The sequence below is a fragment of the Dasypus novemcinctus genome, chromosome 3 (assembly GCF_030445035.2).
Source record: "Dasypus novemcinctus isolate mDasNov1 chromosome 3, mDasNov1.1.hap2, whole genome shotgun sequence".
NCBI lineage: Eukaryota > Metazoa > Chordata > Mammalia > Cingulata > Dasypodidae > Dasypus > Dasypus novemcinctus.
Window position 1 is genome coordinate 97,824,663 of NC_080675.1, and position 21,062 is coordinate 97,845,724.

A 21,062-nucleotide genomic window follows, 5' to 3' on the forward strand; every position below is an offset into this window, starting at 1 on the left:
TGGTTAGGAATTTTTAGCAACAAAGTATTTTAAATTAAGGTATATACATTGTTTTTTCAGACATAATGCTATGGCACACTTAATACACTACAGTACAGTATAAACATAACTTTTATATGTACTAGGAAGCTGAACAATTCATGAGATTAACATTATTGTGATATATGCTTTGATATTTCCAGTGGTCTGGAACCACATCTGACCTGCAATATCTCTGAGGCATGCCTTGGGTTTTTTAGCTGTACAATCTTGTTTGTTCATTGTTTTCTTTTTTAGTACTTTGAATATGAAATCACCCTGACTTCCAACCTCCACTGTTTCTGATGAGATGTCAGCTCTTAATTCTTTTGAGGTTCTTTTATCTTGCTGAGTTGGTTTTCTCTTACTTATTTCAAGATTTGTCTTTGTCTTTCAGAAGTTTGAGTGTTATGTCATAGCAGCTTGTACTAGCATGAATTTCTGTGTTTTATGTCCTTGAAGCTCATTTAGCTTTTTGTATATGATATTTGTTAACATTGGGAAATTTTAGCCATTATATGGACACATTTATTTTCTTTCTGCCCCTCTCTTCTCTCTCCCTTCCTTGAACAACTATTCTGGGCATGTTAGTATACTTTGTAAAATTGATTGTGTTCTGCACATTTTGCTAATTTTTATTCTTCTTTTTTCCCCTGTTCTTCAGATTGTACAATTTCACATGATCTGTCTTCATGTTTGCTGATTCTTTCTTCAGCCAAGTCAAATATTCTAAGGAAATCTTCTTTTTTTTTTCACTCCACTTGTACTTTTATTACAGTTCAACTCTAGAGTTTCCATTATTTCATATTTATAATTTCCAAAAATTTATTAATATTTTCTATTTAAAAAGTCATCATTATTTTTTCCTTTAACTCATTAAACATGGTTTCCTTTAGTTCTTTCAAAATATTTTAATAACTACTTTGAAGTCATTGTTTTCTAAATCCAGTATCTTAGCCTCCTTAGAGACAGTTTCTACTGACTACTTTCTGAGTCAGAGACACACTTCCTTTTTATTTTGCCATTTATCATAATTTTATTTTATTTCTCACTGGTCATTTTAGATTATATATTTTAGAAACTCTTGCTCCTAATCCCTTTCCCTCCCAAGGGGGTGCTTTTTTTAATGTTTGTTTCACTTGCTCATTCTTTTTGTTGGTGTCTTAATCACTTCTGTGTCATACTGGCTAGTCAGTCGTAGGTATTTTACATGATCATGAATCAGTAAATCTTCTGTCTTTCATCAGTGTCAGGATTTTTTAAGTTACCTTGACTTTTACTTCCTGCCAGCCTTCCTCATGTCTTCTCTGTCTGTGTGCAGATTTAGGATTCGACCAGAAACCAGTAAACATTTAACACATTCTCTAATCTCTTATAAACATGCACTCAGTTTTGCACATGCACATAGGTTTCCCAACTACCAGAGCTATGTGGGAGATCTGGGGTTTACCAAAATTACCTCATTTCTCAGATCTCCCTGTCTAACTGTTGGTTGATGTGCCAGGGTCTTGCTTATTCCAACCATTATCTCAACCCCTTAGACCACCTGCCATGTCAACCTTTTTGTTTGTTTGTTTTTTTGGATTTTTTTCACTGCCAAGATCATTATTATTTTAAGAAACACCCTTGGAAGTGATTTTCTGCTTTCAGTTCCAAATCAAGTCCTACGCTAGCAGACCTTTCAGGTGTAAGGGGCTGGTGAAGGTGTTGGGAATGCATGAGCCGTCAGGTAAAAATGCCACAGACTTCCATTGTTATTACTTGATGTTGAGTAACTTTTATTGAACAAACACTTCTCTTTTTTTTTAAATATGACTTGGTCAATATGCAAAGTCTTGTCAATTTTATCCAGTTTTATTGCTGTGTTTTGAGAAAAGGGTTTGTCTAGCTTCTCCCTCCCCTACTTCAAAATTGGTCTTGACTTTCTGAAATCATTTTGCATGCTCCAGATTGAGAGATGGTTCTAAAATGTTGATCTTGTTATGACACTCCCTTTAATGACTCAGTAACATTTTCCCCAATGGCTTCATAATGTTCTTAGAAGAAATTCTAAACAATGTTGTATCTCTTACCTATATACATCCACATGCTCTACATTTCAGTCATATTATATTTCTTTCATTTCTTCACTATTATATCTCTCACCAAATGCTCACGTCTTGACATGAAGAAAGATATTACTATTGCTAAATTTTCTGCCTAAATCTTCCCCTTCTAGAAACATAAACATCTGCTTACCCAGTTAAGTCCAAGCCATCCTTCAAGTAATACCTGAAACCTTCATTAAATCTCTTACATGAGATTAAAACCTACTTACTTCCCTGACAGTAAACAAGTATCAAATACAAGTTAAGTATTTGTCTTCCTCCTTACAACATAATTTATATGAGGTTAAGAACTGTGCCATTTTGTACCCCAAAATATTCCTAACCTCTATTTTAATTTCTGAAAAATAATTAGTGTTTGATGAGCATTCATTGGAGAAATACATTAATATGCTGTTATGAAGTGATTTCAAATTAATCAGAAACTCACCACAAAGAGTTTATAAAATAGTAAGAAAATGAGCCTTGAGAAAGAAAAAGGAGGATTTAACTGCGGTTAAAAGCAGACTTTATTTTTTAACTTCTTAATTTGGAAATTTAAAAAAATATTAAAGAACCAAGAAAATGCTATAATGCACAATACCAATTATTACCCAGTTTCAATAGTAATCAATGTATATCAAATCTTTTTTAAATCCTACTCTTATAAATATAATTGCTAGTAGCAGGGTCAATTGCATATATAATTTTGCTGTAAATTACTAAATTTCCTTCTGTAATGGACATTCCATATTATAGTCCCACTTGCAGTATACAGAGTGCCACTTAGCCCTGTCAAGAAGGAATATTGGGAAATGTTCAATTTTTGACAAAATGCTATATGAGAGATAATATTTCAGTGTAGTAGTACTAGTTAAAAAATGGAAATTCTTAAACTAAAAAGTATAATCTACTGCAGTTCCCAATGAAATAAAAAATGTGTTTCTTGGATTGAAAAAACAATGTGCCAATATGTGAATAAAATAAAAAGTAATTGTATAATTAATAATTGGAGATTATGGAAAAAAGGACATAAATTCATATGTTCAGGAGGTTAAACAACCATTAAAGAATGTTATGTAAAATCAGAAGACAACAGATTCATCCAAATGAATTGATTGATTTCCTAAGAAAGCATAAATTATCAAATTTGCCTGAGAGGAAGAAAACTGAGGATGTCAATCACTATCAAGTACATTGGAAGGGAAGTCAAAGGTTTAAACTTACAAAAGTCACAAGATACACTCATGTTTATGTACATCTTCTTACAAATGTTCAAGAAACAATAATACCAGGCCCAGTGACTTTAAAATACTACGTCAGGGAAGCGGACTTGGCCCAGTGGATATGGCGTCCGTCTACCACATGGGAGGTCCACGGTTCAAACCCTGGCCCCCTTGACCCGTGTGGAGCAGGCCCATGTGAAGTACTGATGTGCTCAAGGAGTGCCCTGCCACACAGGGGTGTTCCCCGCATAGGGGAGCCCCACGCGCAAGGAGTGCACCCCATAGGGAGAACCGCTCAGCACGAAAGAAAGTGCAGCCTACCCAGGAATGGCGCCACACACACATGAAGAGCTGACGCAGCAAGCTGCAACAAAAAGAAACACAGAATCCTGTGCCGCTGACAACAACAGAAGTGGACAAAAAGAACATGCAGCAAATGGACACAGAGAACAGACAATTGGGGCGGGGGGTGTGGGGAAGGGGAGAGAAATAAATAAAAATAAATCTTAAAAAAAAAAAAGAAACACCCCATCAATTTCATTTTCAAATGTATAGGCAAAAATCCTAAATAAAAAAATTAGTACCTCAAATCCAAATTATCATATCTTCTTATAACAATAATTTCACTAAGTAGAGTTTACTCTAAGAATGCAGATAAGTTCACATTTGTGAAATAGTAATAATATTTAACATTGACTATTAAAAGAGGAATTTATCATATATTACCATTGTTGGTAATATATGCTGATCAGATGTCAGCTGAGTTTTTCCTATTTTCCTTCTAAAGTAAGGACTGTTGCTAACATTTCAATTTCACACTTCATAAACAATTTCAGGAATCCTTTACACTGACAAAATTTCCTGAACCTATTAGAAACATAGGTCATGAAATTTGTTGTGGGGAAACACAGGGAGAATCTTTGGGAGCTGAGGGAAAGCTGGAAGTGGTTTGGCTCTCTGAACTCAAGCCATTTTCTTTATTTAACATGCCAGAAAGACTTAATGGCAAGAAGTCTCCATGGGACACATCCATCCTCCCATGGTCCAATTCCAATCTCCAATCCTGAATGAAATGAAGAAATGATAAAAGGAGAAAAGGGTGAAATAGAGTACTACAAAGGAAAGGAAACCTGCCTAAGTCAAGATTAATTATAGCTCTGATATTTGAGCTCAAAACTATGTATAAATCTCCAGCCAAAGGAGATACAACCCCACGTAGTGGTGTTCCTGAGGGATACGGAGACACCCAGGTACTACAGTCATGGTAGATGGCTCTGGAGTTCAGTGCCTTGCCAGTGGGCCCTACTTTGGAATTTGTGCTCCCGAGAGGGGTGATGTTGGACTGAGATATGACCTCTCTACATATGCCTCTTCTGTCACTTTTACTGAACCTGTGATTGGCGCTGGGGTTGGTGTATGCTTGGGAGACTTGAATCTCTGGACTGACTGGTGCTGGCTGGGCCCCCAGCCTCACTGGATTTGCAAGACCTACTTCTGGGTCATTGTACTGGCCATGTTGGCTAACAGGAAGGTGGGAAGGGTCAACTACCACACCAGGGAACTGAGAGAGTCTGCAACTGCAAGCTGGAGAATTCCATCCATCAGCCATGTAGGATCTAAGCCCCATCTCTAGTTGGGGACAGAGTGAGCATTGCCATCCCAGGGTCCTTTGGATGGAGGAATGAAATATGGAATATAGTGGGCTTGCTGGTTTTCTACTGTGGAATTATTGTGGGTCTAGCAATAGAAGAAATTATATCACTGATGTGGAGAGAGTGGCTACAGGAATTGCTGAGGGCAGGGAGAAGGAAAAAGAGGTGTGATATTGGGGCATTTTGGGGGACTTGGAGTTGTCCTGAATGGTATTGTAGGCACTGATGCAGGACATCATATTTCCTGTCATAACCCACAGAATGTACTGGGAGAGAGTGTAAACTACAGTGTAAATTATAATCTATGCTGTGTAGCACTGCTCCAAAATGTATTTATCAAATGCAATGTATGTGCCACACTGATGAAAGAATTGGTGATGTGAGAAGAGTGGGAGTGGGGTAGAGTTGGAGTATATGGGATCCTCTTACATTCTTTAATGTAACATTTTGTATGATCTATTTATCTTTAAAAATCTATTTAAAAATCTGTCTAAATCTAATGCAGCAATTTTGTAGGAATATTTGGTTTGAAAGAAACAAATTTTTTCACCTTTCTTGAAATCTGTGAACAACTGAATCAGGAATGTTTATTTTATGTCAACTATTTGCTTGATCTGTTTGCTTGAGATATTCTTTTTGAAACATGCTAAGACCTTTAACTAGAGAAAGAGAAATTTGGAGAAATGACGTGATATTTGGGCTAAAAGTTTTGTTTAAATTTCTTTGCGTCATCAACAAAATATTTAGACTTATGTTAGTCTGGTGCATAAAATTTGGTTTTGGGTTTGATGTAAAATAGTTTGAGGATGAATTTCTGTAATATTTGAAATTATGTTTTCTTATTGTACGGTTTCTATCCTGACTAGCTGTGTAGAGGACTCTCTGTCAAAGCTACTAACGTCACTTAAAATTTTTCTCAGTTCATCCCAGCCCAGCCCAGTGCATGGGCAAAAATGGCATTCAGCAGGTTTATGAATGCCACTCTCTATGAGGATTTCTGAAATTTTTCTTTCTCCTCTTCCCACACCCCATTAATTTCTCTTTCAGTTTCACTAAAAGACCAGATAGATGACTGACCAGGTCAAGAACAGTTCTATTTTTAAAGTTTTAAAAATCTATGTTTGCTCCTATAAGATGAAAATTTCTGACCTTACAAAAGAATGCCCCAGGAATGATTCCACCTCTCACAATAAGTTATACTGATTGTTTTAAATAGCCTTTGGAATGGTTCACTTTAGTTATTTCTCATGGTATGAATTGCTCACTCACGAGATTCTTTTTTATGGTTAAGATTTGGAAGGATCTTTGTAAAGTGGAATGAAACAAAAATCCACTTAGCAGATATTATTAGGGAATAAATCTTTCAAACCTAAGAAGTTGTAAAATAAAATTTATCCTTTTAGGCAAAAAAGTAACCATTTTGGAAAATAAAATGTACATCACCTCTTACCTTTTTAAATGGAGATGGATGTTTTTACGAATTTCATTTAATCTATACTTAGTAATATTTAATGATTTTAAAACAACTCCCTCAACTATACCTCAAATTTTCCAATCTTGGTGATTCCTTTGGTGGTATACTCTATTAAGCCATACCTTTTATATTCCTTTAGAGACTGATTTATCAAGTGCAATGGAAAGAGCCCTGTAAAACTGGGATGAAGTTCTGGATCTGTACTTGATGGCTGTATAATCTTGAACATAGTAGCTAATATTTCGGAGTGTCAATTTCCTTACATGCAAAATGAGGACAACAATCTCTTATTCATCAGATTTTGTAAAAGTTTAATGCTCACATATTGTATGTAGAAAACTTCAAACTAAACAATTTTGCTCATGGGTACCATCCTTTTTTAACCAACACTTATGAAGTGATACACCACTGTTAACTATATCTTAGAAAATGAAGTATGTGAAACTTCTTTCTTAAAAAGCACACAAAAAGTAAATAAACTGCCTTCTTTTCAGTTAAGAGATTCTTGCACTTCTGTACACAATTCTGATAAATACTTAAATTAAAATCTTTGTGGAAAGTTTCTATGTACAGTCCCAAAGAAGCTGCAGAGAAAATACAGGTAGAATGAATTATTTTGCAATCCATTGGCAAATTGTTTCTGATCTCAATTTTTTGCCCAAAGAGAAAGCATTTTGTTGCTGGATAATTTTTGAGGTCTCTATTATATTTTTTTAAGCCAGCGAAGTCTTAGTCAAAGCCTACAGATTCTATATCCTGGTTATAATTCATTGTACATTCTGTACTAATCAGTAAAATATTACAAGTGATTTTCAAATGATCTACTTTTTAATTACCTTAAGTCAGACCTTTGCTTTTGGTAGCTATTATCACTTCATCTATTGATATTCTGTAATGCCAAATGACCATCTCAGTTTACTTATTCTCATATGGCTCAGTATCAAAACAGCTTTGACGAGTTTAGACACAATTTGTATAGAATGGTTTTAGTTGTTGTCATTGTGTGGGTTAAGTAATAGGCAAAGGACAGAGGCAAGAGGAGAGCCAACCACAGTTAAAAACACACATACACACACAAAATCAGGGAAAAAATTATGTTCTTTCCAAGTAAGCATCTTGGGACATTCTCTACAATTCTAGCTGCTTAAAGGAATGATTAATATAAAGCAGTATGGAAAGGAGGCAATAGAAGAATCTGAATACCATAGTATCTCCTCATGTTTGGGTCCTTACAGTGTTGATTTGTTGTCTGTTTAGCACTGTTACCTTCAAGAAGGTCAGAGTTAAGTCACAACTTTATAAACAGGAGTTAATGATTCACTACATTAACATCTCATTGCTACCCTTAATTAGTAAGTATAATCGGAAGAATATATTCATCAAAATCATAGACCATTTCTAAATAGGAATAACTCTAGAACATTTTAATTTAATATTGATAAAGACCCTTCAGGATTGTGGTCTACTTGTCTTGCTCTTAATAACAGTCCATTAACATGTCTTTTTGTAGGTACTTTTCTTGTTGCCTGAGTCTATGGACCATGGAATCTATTCTAGGGTGGTTGCGTTTGTGTTGCTGGGACTGTCCAATTCCTGGGAGCCCTAGCATTCTGGTTTTTTTTTGTGTTTTTTAACTTCTTGTACATCACCACTGTGTTGGGGATCCCCTCACTGTCCTCACAGTGATTTCTGAACGTGCCTTGCACACACCCATGTACCTCATGCTCAGTAACCTTTCTATCCATGGTGTGTTTCTGGCCACTTATGCAACCCCCAAGATGATCCATGATATCCTTAATGAATCCAAGACCATCTGCCTTGAGGATTACGTGGCCCAGATATTCTTGCTCCATGTGTTTGTGTAGGGCCCAAAGGTTATTGGGAATGAAAGAAAGAAAAAGAAAGAGAGCTGGGATCAGGGGGTCTGTGAGTAGAGACTCAACAACTTTACTGTTTACAAGAGGCTCCATATACACACCAGTCTACATGAGAACAAGCAGCAACATGCAATTAGCTATCAGCATTACTCATAGCCTAAGGAATTAAAAAAAAAATCTCTCTCAAGGTACAAAGTCTAAGTGTTCTATTTACAACAAAATGTACGTGCTCATCTTTTCTTTCAGCCTTTAACAGCTTCATCCTTTTTGCTGGGAACTCTTAATTACTGCATTTCCTAGGTTGCAAGTGTAGCCATGGAAACAGCACATCTCTCCTGGCTAGACCACTGTACCTCAGATTCCAACATCTTTGCCGGTGGTGAGATAGTACTCCTTGTAGCCATGGCATATGACAGGTATGTAGCCATACGCAAGCTTCTCCACTATGCAACCATCATGAGCTTGTGCAAGTGTACAGGCATGGTTGTAGGCTCTTGGGACATTGGGGTCATGCACTCCCTGAGCCAGCTGGCTTTCACCCTAAACTTGCCCTTCTGTGGCCCAAACACAGTAGACAATTATTATTGTGACCTCACTTTGGTCATCAAACTTGCCTGTATGGATTCTTATGTCCCGGAAGTGTTGATGCTTTTGGACAGTGGTCTGATAGGGGTGACTTCCTTCTTGCTCTTGCTGATCTCCTACACGGTCATCCTGGTCACTGTAAGACGTCGTTCCTCAGTGGGCCTGGCCAAGGCCCACAGCACCCTGACTGCCCACATCACCGTGGTGACCCTCTTCTTTGGGCCCTGCATCTTCATCTATGCCTGGCCCTTCAGCAACATCCTGGTGGATAAGGTCCTTTCTGTGTCTCTACAGTTTTCACACCCGTACTGAACCCCATTATCTACACACTGAGAAACAAAGAGGTGAAATCAGCCATGAATAAAATGAAGACGCGATATGCACGTTCCTGCTGCTTATCTGGCCGTCTCTCACAGGACTAGATTTGCAGACAGGAGACCTGAGTAAATGGAACGTTGCCTTTGTTCTTGTGACCACTATTGTTTTCTAAAGTTATTTTATTAGATTAAAATTACAAATGCGATGCATGGGTCCTAATTAAATATTTGTAGTGAAAAAGCCAACACATGATTTTGCTTTCTAAAACCATACATACATTTGCTATAGCATTTTAAAATAGTTCAACATATATGGTTACATTAGAGTCCACAGCTTGTTACATAATTGCAGTAACAACATGTTTTTACAAGCATCAGTATGATTTAAACTTTATGTATGTAATTTCATAAAAAATGTGATTATTGAAACTAGCCAAACTAAAATGCAATATTTTATTCATGGAGTAAAATACTCTGAGTAATATGTGAGATTTGCCCTGGCATTAAAAATAATCCCAGTGATATTCTCTTTTCACATTTTACATCACAAGGTTTGTACACTCAAGGAAAATGTCATAGGCTAATTTATCATGTAAAAAATAATTTTGCGAATATTCAAGATAACATTTTCCACATCTGTCTTTATTTTATTGTTCCTTCTCACATACAGAATTTCCAGGGTCTTCACACACCACATTACTTTTTTTTAATTCCCCCCCTCCCCCACCTTTGTGGCTTTTTGCATTCTGTCTGCTCTCTGGGTCCGTTTGCTGTGCATTCTTGTGTCTGTATTTATTTATTTTATTTCCCCTCCCCCTTTGTGGCTTGCTTGCTGTCTGCTCTCTGTGTCCATTCACTGTGTACTCTTCTGTGTTTTTGCTTGTCTCCCTTTTTTGTTGTGTCACCTTGCTGAGTTGGCTCTCTGCAGCACTTCCGGGCGGCTCTCCACAGCATGTGGGTGAGCCTGCCTTCACAAGGAGGCTCCGGGACATGCCCAGGGCCTCCCATATTGTAGCTGGGATCCCAACTGATTGAGCCACAGCTGCTTCCCACACTACATTATTTTGATATCTTTATAAAATCACTTGAAGGTGGTTGGGTACCTTTTATTCTATCATTTTAGTTAAAATCGTCTCACCACAATAGCCAGTTTTATATCCAAAAAATATTTATGTAGTAATGCACATTAAGCCTTAAACTCTTGACAATTAAACACATAAAAATAGGACAAGAACAATAATGGGGTTCTGAGTCAGTTATTTATTGGTCCCTGACTGGGCATGTTTACAGTTGTTCAAAGGATAGTGGAGGGCGTGGAATATTATCATCCGAAAGTTTTATATGATGTTACCCCGTATCATGAGGCACCTCAACTTTCTCCAAGGTAGTCTCATTCTAGAATGGCAATGTCAATTCATACAAAATGAAGACAAACAATGCTACATTTATTCTGTCCCAACACTCTACTCGCACTATGCATTCACTGTGATTTTGAACATAATTTGTTCCAGGAACTTTTCACCATCATCCTGATTTTTAGATGAGGTGGCTCATCAATCCTGCACTCTATTCTGCCTTCTTTCCTGGTATCAGCATTATGATTGAAGATTGTCTTGACAGCAAAAACTGGATATAGATGCTCCACATGCAATGATTTCTATAACATGGAAAATATTTTTAGTCTATAATTCCCTTCTGAGAATAAATTATCAGAGCTGCTTGTGTTCTTCCTTTTAAACACAGATTATCCTTGGGTCATCTTGAGGCTGTCATCCAATTATTCTGTTCATTTTGCCAAGAATACAAGGATGTCCTTTAAAATAGTCAAAATCAGTAAGGTCCATAACACTGCTTGCTTTAAGTAAGGTAGCAGGAAACTGACATGCATTATTAAATGGGACTCCGTGCAATGGGACTTCATTAAATGGCTTCTGTTCATTTAACATGGCTTTAGAAAAATATTAAGGTCTGAAGGTTACCCACCGTAGGAACCTGATTCAGATGCACTGAATGTATCTTCCAATGTAGTTACTGGTCTGGATAAAGACTTAAGTATTGAAATAGGATTATGGTAATGATGTTTTAGAACCTCACTGTTGATTGTGAAACATACTTCACATTTTGAATGAGAGGAGTGCAGTCAGGACCCATAAAAGACTAGGAAGAAGAGCAAGATCAACATTCTTTCCCTCCCTTGACTACCAGTCAAGGAGTTCCAGATATTGTCTCCTGCTGGGTGATGGTTAGATAGGCCTCTGCTTCTGCCATGAACACAGGGACCGATACGTGACTTTAATAGCATTCTCCTGTATATTGAGACACCAAGAAAGGATGGAGTCTCTTCTTCCAGGCTCAACATTTACTGAGGTGGGTCCCAGAATGCGAGTAGGTGATTCTGAGAAAATAGGACTTTGGCAATACTAGTTCTTGGTGGTGCAGCCTGGAAACTCTCCTTTGGTCTGGTTGTAGAAGAAGAGCATATATTAGTATAAAAACAATCCAAATTATTTTAATATTAGTTTATTTTTACTCTCTTCGTGAGCCTAAAGGTTTCAACTATTAAATCCTGAAGCCATTTCTCAGGCTTATCATACTCAGTTATACAGTATTGGTGCAACTAATTGCATTCTCCTTCTTGAAGCACACTTCATTTTGTTTTTAGAACACTTTTCTTCTGGCTTCCCTTATATCGTTCTGGTGATTCCTCCCCAGTATCTTGTGGAGGTTCTGCTTCCTCTCTTTGACCTCTTAATGTTAGCGTGTTCCCAGGGATCAGTCATTAGGACTAAGTCCTACTGCATTGATGATCTCTTTTGACTGCAAGGCCTTAAATACTATTCGTATAGTGATGAGATAATATAAATATATATATTTTCAACTGGGCCTTTCCCTTGAACTTGAAACATCAATATCCATTGTTACTCAGATTTTATGTCACTCTTCTCAACCTTAACATTTCCAAAATTGACTTTTGACAGTCCCTCAAATACTAGTTCCTCCAGGTGAATGGAACCACTCTCAGATAATGGTATCGTCATTTTCCTACCTGATCAGGCCACAACCTTTTGAGTCCAAATTAATATTTTTCTTATATCTCTCCTTTAAATATTTTAGGAAGTCCCACAGGCTGTATCTTGCATATGCACTCAGAATCTTACCACATCTCATGATCTCTACTGCAACGACCCTGTTCCAAGCTGTCTTCTTGGATGATTACAACAACCCCTTAATAGGTTTTCATGCCCAAACCCTTCCAAAGACTTCAGTTGTCACATGTACCATAAACTAAAGTTTATACAATGACCTACAAGGCCCTCGTTTTCTTTCTGATCTTGTCTCCACTTTTTATCCTAGTTCACCCTGCTCCAGTCATCCTGGACTTGTTACTGCTACAAGACAACCGTTATTAAACAAATGGAAAGAAAGAAAGAAAGAAAGAAAGAAAGAGAGAAAGAGAGAGAGAGAGAGAGAGAGAGAGAGAGAGAGAGAGAGAGAGAGAGAGAGAGAGAGAGAGAGAGAGAGAGAGAGAGAGAGAGAGAAAGAGAGAAAGAGAGAAAGAGAGAGAGAGAGAAAGAGAGAGAGAGAGAGAGAGAGAGAGAGAGAGAGAGAGAGAGAGAGAGAGAGAGAGAAAGAAAGACATCTTGTATATGCAGGAATCTATTATATTAGTTGATAGAAAATCTTAAAAAACATAGGCCAAATGTTTGCAGCCCTTATCAATGATTGGAAATTTAAAAGTCATTCTGAAGAACTATTAAAAGACTAGTTCTTTTATGGAGAAGTAGTAAGTCATTGAAAAGGGGGCCACCCATTTTTTCCTTCTTTTTTTTGATACTGCTGCTGGCTGAATAAATCAGTCAACTATGTTGGAAAGTGTTGGGTTTTCTTTCAGGAAGATCTACTAAAAATGCATGACAGTTTTTGGAATCTTGAGGAACTTCCTTGAATTCCAGTTCCTCATGTACAGAAGAAGAGAACTGAGCTAAATCAGTTATTTTTCACTTAAAAAAGCAGCAACAAAGAATTGGAACTCTTTTAAAAATATGAGACTGCACAAGCTTACTATATGAACAGATAAGTGGAAAGCTGCTCTGAAAACGGCAGATTGGAGGTATTTCCCTTAAGGTAAATGTGGGGTACCTGCACAATACCTCCAGGTACCATGGAGCAAGCTTTGAGATTCCCTAGATTAAAAAATCCCTCTGCTCCTTCCTGTGTCTTACATATTCTGATTTTCTTTCCTCTTCTCGGCCTTTGCTTGCTATCATTTCAGTCTAATCCCTGAAATGTTAACTTTATTCTTTCATTGTCTATGTGGATCTTATGATTTCAGCAGGCATAAAGGGAACTTCTTCAGTAGCCTATTGTTGTAGCTTCTCTCTTGTAGCATTTCCCCACTCCAGGCAGTTACACAAACACACTCAGTTACGTATTCCTAAAGCTCAGTCTCTTGTACTGAAACAGTGAAGAGCATTACATTTTCCAACTGATTGAATACAAACTCCCAAGGCCTGTACTAGAAGTCTTCCAAAACATAGTCCAGTTAAATTCTTTGGCATATAAAATCTTTAGTCAAGTTGGGGAAATTGTTCTTGGAGCACTTTAAGTTTTCTTTACTTATATTTTTGTTTATTTTGATCTATATATGCTAGTAACATTGCATCTCAGTTATTACTACATAATCCTTCATTTTTGGGCCCTATCACAAATATTACATTTTTGTCCTCTTTCTTCGCTTTCTGTTTACCTCCTTCTTCATTGTTCATAGAAATCTTTCCTGGTTTTTCAAAAGCTATTATTTCCTAAGTTGAATTTTGGACTCCCATATCATTTTGTTTGCATTTCTCTTATAATACGCATACTATTCTATTTTGCAAGTGTTTCAGTTTGTTTTCTTTAATTGCTCTCTTTAAATTACAAACTACTTGGAGATAGCACTTGTCTTACTCATTCTTGAATTCATATTTGATGGTGTTGCATAGATATTCAATTTTTTTTTTAATTCTGAAACTAAATTTAATTTGGGAGGTATATAAAAACAGGGCAATTTGTGTTTTGCTGAGTGATTTATAATTTATTATATTGCAATTTTCTACCACACATAATATTTAGCATGCAGCTTGAAACAATGTTTATTTCAAATGGAATGTTAATGATAATATTTGGGACTGAACTGAACCTTTAGAGAAAATAAAAACTGCTTTATGATAATCCAATTACAACTGAAGAAAATGCTCAGAAATCTTGACTGTTATTAAATAATCATAGAAAATGATTGTCAGAGTAGATATCAAAGACTGTTAAAAAATTTATATATAGATTGGTAGCATGATATTTAGAATTATGAATCCCTGGACGGAAATAATATTTGCTGTTTTATGACTTAAAATGGCTTGTTAGCAATTGCTCCACTGGGACAAAATAGCCCATCAATTAGAAATACATCACCAACTCTACCTCCAGTTATATAAAGTGTGCAAAGTACAAAGGGAAACATTTTGCAAATATGAGAAGACCACATTTTTGATATTGTCACAATACCTAAGATTATTGATATGTAATTCCTGATGTAAAAAGCGTGGACAAATCCACTTCTCTTAAGTGAGTTTATATGGCATCCCAACAAGGATTCATGTAAGTTTTAATGCTTTTACCACTTCAAATAGTTTCCTCCAGATAGACTATATTGATACAACATTCCATTACTCCAATTGTGTTAATAGATGGAATCACCTCACCATATTTGAACTCCCATTTAATGCTCTGAAATGAGGTATGTTATTTTCCATATGCCATTAAACTTCATGTCTGCATAAGGGCATTCCTCTTCCTTAGACTCAACCACTCTCATCTCTGAGTTCCTATTTTCAGTTACATACACTTAATGTGGTCCTTCAGTGAATGGCCAGTATTTATGATAGAATTAATGTGCTTCTTTAGGCACGCAGGCACATCTTTTAATTGTGTTGATATACATGCACATATTATGCCCACATAGTATACAGTTTTTACAATGAAACTACAGCTTTGCCACTCCTTTGCCATATGGCTTGGACCAATTATTTAACTTCACTGAGATATTGTAATATAAGGATAATACTATACTTTAATGATTACTATGTGCATTCTAGAATACACACAGAAACACACATTCATAGCAGCACTTCTAAATCACTGGATGAAACCAAAGGAGATTTTCCAGATGTGCAAAGTAGTCAATGAAAAACATTATCCTAGTAGTGTATTTTAGTTGTTCTAATGACTTTTTTGATTATTCTAAAAAATACGTTTGATGAATGATTTACCAACATTTATGGACCACTGTGTTTTCTTAGTTTATAGTGATTAGGAGGCATTATTTTGGGTTTTACACTTTGAAAGACTCCTTGATTTTTATTTTTGGGCTACACAGCTACCGAGTTTCTGCTAGTTGGTAGGTGATGTGTTCAAAATGTAGAGCTCAGAAAGGGTCACATAGTCACATACATAAAAGAACTCAACTTAGCTCTTCTGTCTTGTTAGGGTAAGTTTGAGAGTCCATCTCTTTTGCACATGCTTTCCAGCTTGCTCTTATGAAGTTTTTTGCCCTTCATGTTTTATTAATTTATATTTCTTATTTGTACCATTAATTTGCCTCTTTAATGATTTTGGGTCAGAAGAACATACTCATTTGCTTTTCCACAATTTAAGTTTGTAGGGTGCAAAGTTTATGAAATTACTCAAAATTACATGATCAGTAACAGCTTTTGTTTAAAATTTGGTTCCTGACACCTAGTTCTACACCTTAAGTTTTACATGTCTCCCTTAGGAGACAGAAATAAATCCAGAAATTGTTTATATTAGCATATTCTCATTTTCCTTGTATTTCTAAAAGATCACTCAAATTAATAGCATACAGTAATTTTGTACTATTCAGAGACATCTGTTTAAATGAATTCCTAAGTAAACAGCTCTAGGTTTTGATTTTCAATATTTGCCTTCTGATTTTAATGTCTTTATTTTATATTTAATTTTACATGATTTCTGAGAGACCAAAAAGAAGAATATGCCAATGAATATTAAGACAAATGAATCAATAGGGAGTTTTATGTTAGTGCATAGAGAAATTTTCAAATGCTCAGAAAATTAGTGGAAATATAAAGAAGTAATATAATCATCCTGAAGATGCTTATTTTAGAAAACTAAAGAATAATACATGTTCAATTACATGGGACATGTGAGACCTGTTAGGGTATTTATAGGATTTCTTACCATGGTATTAGGCAAAAGGACCTTGAAGAAATAAAAATTTTATGGCATGATTTCATTGATCAGATGCATGCTGCAAAGCCTGTTCTTTTCCCTCTTTCAACCCTTAGGTAGTAGTTTTCATATCTAAGAGAGAATTTCATCTTCTTCCCCCTTTGTTCAATAGAGGGTGCATTTGGAGATGAAACATCTCAAACTTTAACTACTAAGAAATCACTTAATATATTTTTTCATGGACACCATTGCTTAAGAGTTTTGTCTAAAAACTGAATTTATGAATTAATAAGTCAGTACTATGTTTGAAATATTGTAAACTTATTGTTTGTTAAAAGGTTTTTTATGTAGGACAACAGCAGAAATAATTTGAGAAAATTTTAGATCTGAATTTATGAAAATATTTCAAATAATTTCATAGAAAATACAAATCTGTTTGAGGGAAAGACAAACTACAATATTTGTAAGATATCTGTAAAAAGGATAATACCTTAATATGCAAAGTGTTCACATAGCATATAATAAAAAGGTGAAGAGCTCAACAGAAAACTGGGCAAAGGAAAGGCAATTGAGAGGGAAAAATATTTTTTTTCATAAATTAACCTTATTAATAATTATAAAATGCACTAAAACAATAAAATGCATTTTCATGTAGCAAAAAAGCAAGGATAAAAGTGTAATACCCTGTCTTGTCAAGCAAGGGTGAGATGAAATATACCCATGCATCATTTCAGTGAGATGAGCATTGGTTAAAATGATCCAAAAGTTTGTGGAGTACATATTTAAAATCATGTATCCTAAATAAATAACCTTTGTATGTACATAAAATTTTAACTAAAGGTAAATTTATCACAGAATTGTTAATAATAGGCTAAATTGAAATTATCCTTATAATGAAATATAAAATATTTCTGATATATTGTTGAACAAGTTATAAACAATATGTACTGGATGCAGACTTTAAGTGGGATGAGTACAAATTTTTCTATTTTGTAACTATGTTAATTTTCACCTGCAAATATTTAATGGTAAAGGGAACACAGGCATATGACTTAACATCTTAAAATCTACTTAACACCAACTACTGGCCAGGAAATTCTCAAAGTATTTCAATTTTTATAATTCTTTTTCTTTTCTTCTTTTTAGGAGCCAAGGACACCAGAAGCATGTACACAACCACTGAGCTACACCTGCTCCACTATAGTTCTTTTAATCTTTACAACAATACTATAAGGCACTACTATTATTTCTACCAATTTAGAGATGTGAATCTGAACCTTTTTTTTTTTGTTTAATTTGTCTACGGTCACACCAATAGGAATTATAAAGAGAGTATTTAATATTTGCAAGTCTTACCCTAGAGCTTAACAGTCCTGTTTAGTAGGAATTTTGAAGTGGTAGAGATAAGGAGTAAAATTGTACTTTTAGACTATAGTCATCATGTTGCAAGACAGACATAAAAGTCAAGGATGCACAGTAAGAGAAAACAAATGATTGCATGCAATGTGTTACCGTGCGCTTAAGGGAAACTAAAGCATATAAGAATTTGATGAATGGGTTGTCTTTCTTCATTTAGCCTCACAGCCTATGATATTATTTCCATTTCCATTTTACTTTTCAGGAGAATTTCTGAACTAGTCTCAGAAATTGGGTATCATGGACCAAGGAAATAACTCAGGAGTGACAGAATTTGTATTGCATGGACTTTCAGGCTCTAGAGAGATTCAACTTTTCTATTTTGCATTTTTTACGCTTTTCTACTCATCCATTGTTCTGGGGAACCTCCTGCTTGTGCTCACGATCATCTCTGAACCTGCATTACACACACCCATGTACTTCCTGCTCAGTAACCTCTCCTTCATTGATGTATGTCTGTCCAGCTTTGCCACCCCCAAAATGATTGTAGACTTCCTCTTGGAGCACAAAACCATCTCTTTTGAGGGCTGCATGGCACAGATATTCTTTCTGCACGTCTTTGGTGCTGGAGAAATGATGCTCCTTGTGGCCATGGCCTATGATAGGTATGTGGCCATATGTCGACCCCTGCACTATGCAGCCATCATGAGTGTGCGCAAGTGCACAGGCCTCGTGGTGGGCTGCTGGGCCATTGGGGTTCTGCACTCGGTAAGTCAGCTGGTCTTCACAGTAAACCTTCCATTCTGTGGCCCCAATAAAGTGGACAGCTTTTTCTGTGATCTTCCCTTAGTTATCAGACTTGCCTGCACTGATACATATGTCCTCCAGATTCTGATGCTTTCAGACAGTGGTTTAATTGCCATGAGTTCCTTTGTGCTCTTGCTGATCTCCTATGTGGTCATCCTGGTCACTGTGAGACGTCGTTCCTCAGTGGGCATGGCCAAGGCACGGGCCACCCTGACTGCCCACGTCACTGTGGTGACCCTCTTCTTTGGGCCCTGCATTTTCATCTATGGCTGGCCTTTTGGCAATTTTCCAGCAGATAAGGTGCTCTCAGTATTCTATACTGTTTTCACCCCTCTCTTAAACCCCTTGATCTACGCATTAAGAAATAAGGAAGTACTATCAGCAATGCGAAAACTGAAGAGTCGACAAGTCAGTTCTTGATTGTATCCCAGCTTTCCTTTGTGATACATAACAGCCCATAATAAAAGCCAGGTTAGTGTACCTTCCTTTTTTTCTTTGTTTTTTAAGTAGTTTTATATTACATAAATGTTTAATAAAAAATAAAGGAGCTTCCCATATACCCATCTCCTCTCCCTTCCATACTTTTCCACATTAGCAACACCTTTCATTATTGTGGTACATTTTTTACAGTTGATGCAGGATAAGGTGCATATTTCTATAGAATATGAAAGTTTTCATCCTCTTATAGGGATTTTTCTCATTGATAGAGACTAACCCTACAAACAAGAAAGTTTTAAACTCCCATCTTGGCGAATCCTGTTGTGTTTTCAATTTGAGGGCCATAAATCCCTTGAGAACTAAGCCGTGCCTAATAAAAACAAACAGACCAATATGTCAAACCCTTAGTATTAATGCATGTAACTATGAACTTTATTCTTAAAAAATTGAATCTTAGTGGTTACCATAAGTTCCATGAGGAGGGCTAGGGGAGAATAGATGGAATATAAGGCATTTTTAGGGAATTCAAATTGTTCTTCATGATTTTGCAATACTGGATACAGGCCATTATACATTTCATCAAATCCTTGCTAGTCAGATTATTTATATCTGATATAAGGAACTAAATGCTTTTAGAGGTTTTTTTTTTGTATCTGAGAATGGTATTTCTTGCAATCCAAATTCTTACTACAAGGTATCCATGCTTAGAGATCAAATAATGATAGATTTGTTTGCCAAACTCATGAACTGAACTCAGAAACAAAATGGATTTGTATTTTCCTTTAACCATGCTAAAAATAGCAAACTCTGTGTCCACTATTAATGTTCCTTTGTCTCATTGTATTAAAGAAGTTCACAATTGCCACTCAAAGTTGGTGTTTCAATGACCATATGCAAAAACATATATCTCTCGATATTCATTTTCACGAACACTGCTAATTATAGGCCTTTGCTCTCTATTTTTCCATGCCTTCTCTATACCATGTCTTCTAATCTATACCAACCAATAAAACATATTTGAGAATTTACATTTTTCAATGCTATTAAAAATTATAGGAACATTCTTTTGAATTTTCAAGAGAAGTCTATATTTTCACACTTAAATTTTTTAAAAATAAAATTTTTGAAGTATTTAATTCACACATGAACATACATATACAATAAGTGTACAGTAAAATTTGTGAAGCTACAAAATAATCATGTATATCATCATACATGGCTCCCATACATCTCCCATCACCAACACGTTTTTTGTTGTAAAACATTTGTTACAAAAAGCGAAAGAACATTGTCAAAATATTACTATGAACTATAGCCCATATCTTACATTTAGTGTATTTTCCCTCAATGTACCCAATTATTAACAGCCTATATTAGTATTTTATATTTGTTATCATTCAAGAGAGAACATTCTCATGTTTGTCCTGTTAACCACAGTCCGTAATCCACCACTCAGTTTCCTTTGTTATACAGCCCCATGTTTTGTACAATCCATTTAAAGTGTATACTCAGTAATATATGTTAGGTCATTAGCCTAATATTAGCCTTATATTTCAATAAATATAAAAATATTGAGATAATATGAAGCACCTTCTTAGATGATAATGGAATGAAAGTAGAAATCAATAATAGATGAGAAAGGGGAAAATTCTCAAATGCTTGGAAGCTAAACAACATACTCCTGAACAATCAGTGGGTCAAAGAAGAAATTGTAAGTGAAATGAGAAAATATATTGAGACCAGTGAAAATGAGAACAGCAGATATCAAAATTTATGGGATACTGAGAAATAAGTACAGAGAAGGAAATTTATAGCCCTAAATGATTTTTAAAAAGGAGAAAGCTAAAATCAAATATGTAGCTAAATAACTAGAGAAACTAGAAAAAGACCATTAAACCATTCCCATAGCAAGAGGAAGGAAAGAAATAATAATTGTTGGAGCAGAAATAAGCTAAATTAAGAACAAAAATTAGAGAAAATCAATAA

The 21,062-nt window shown here is 35.7% G+C and overlaps 1 protein-coding gene across 1 annotated transcript; it reads left to right on the plus strand.

Moving 5' to 3' along the window:
* The first annotated feature begins 18,131 nt into the window (after nt 1-18,131).
* Nucleotides 18,132-19,058, plus strand: LOC101434364 (olfactory receptor 4K3-like). Its single transcript, XM_004482715.2, has one exon. The coding sequence runs from the start codon at nt 18,132-18,134 to the stop codon at nt 19,056-19,058; it is 927 nt and encodes a 308-aa protein (XP_004482772.2).
* Nucleotides 19,059-21,062: the final 2,004 nt, after the last annotated feature.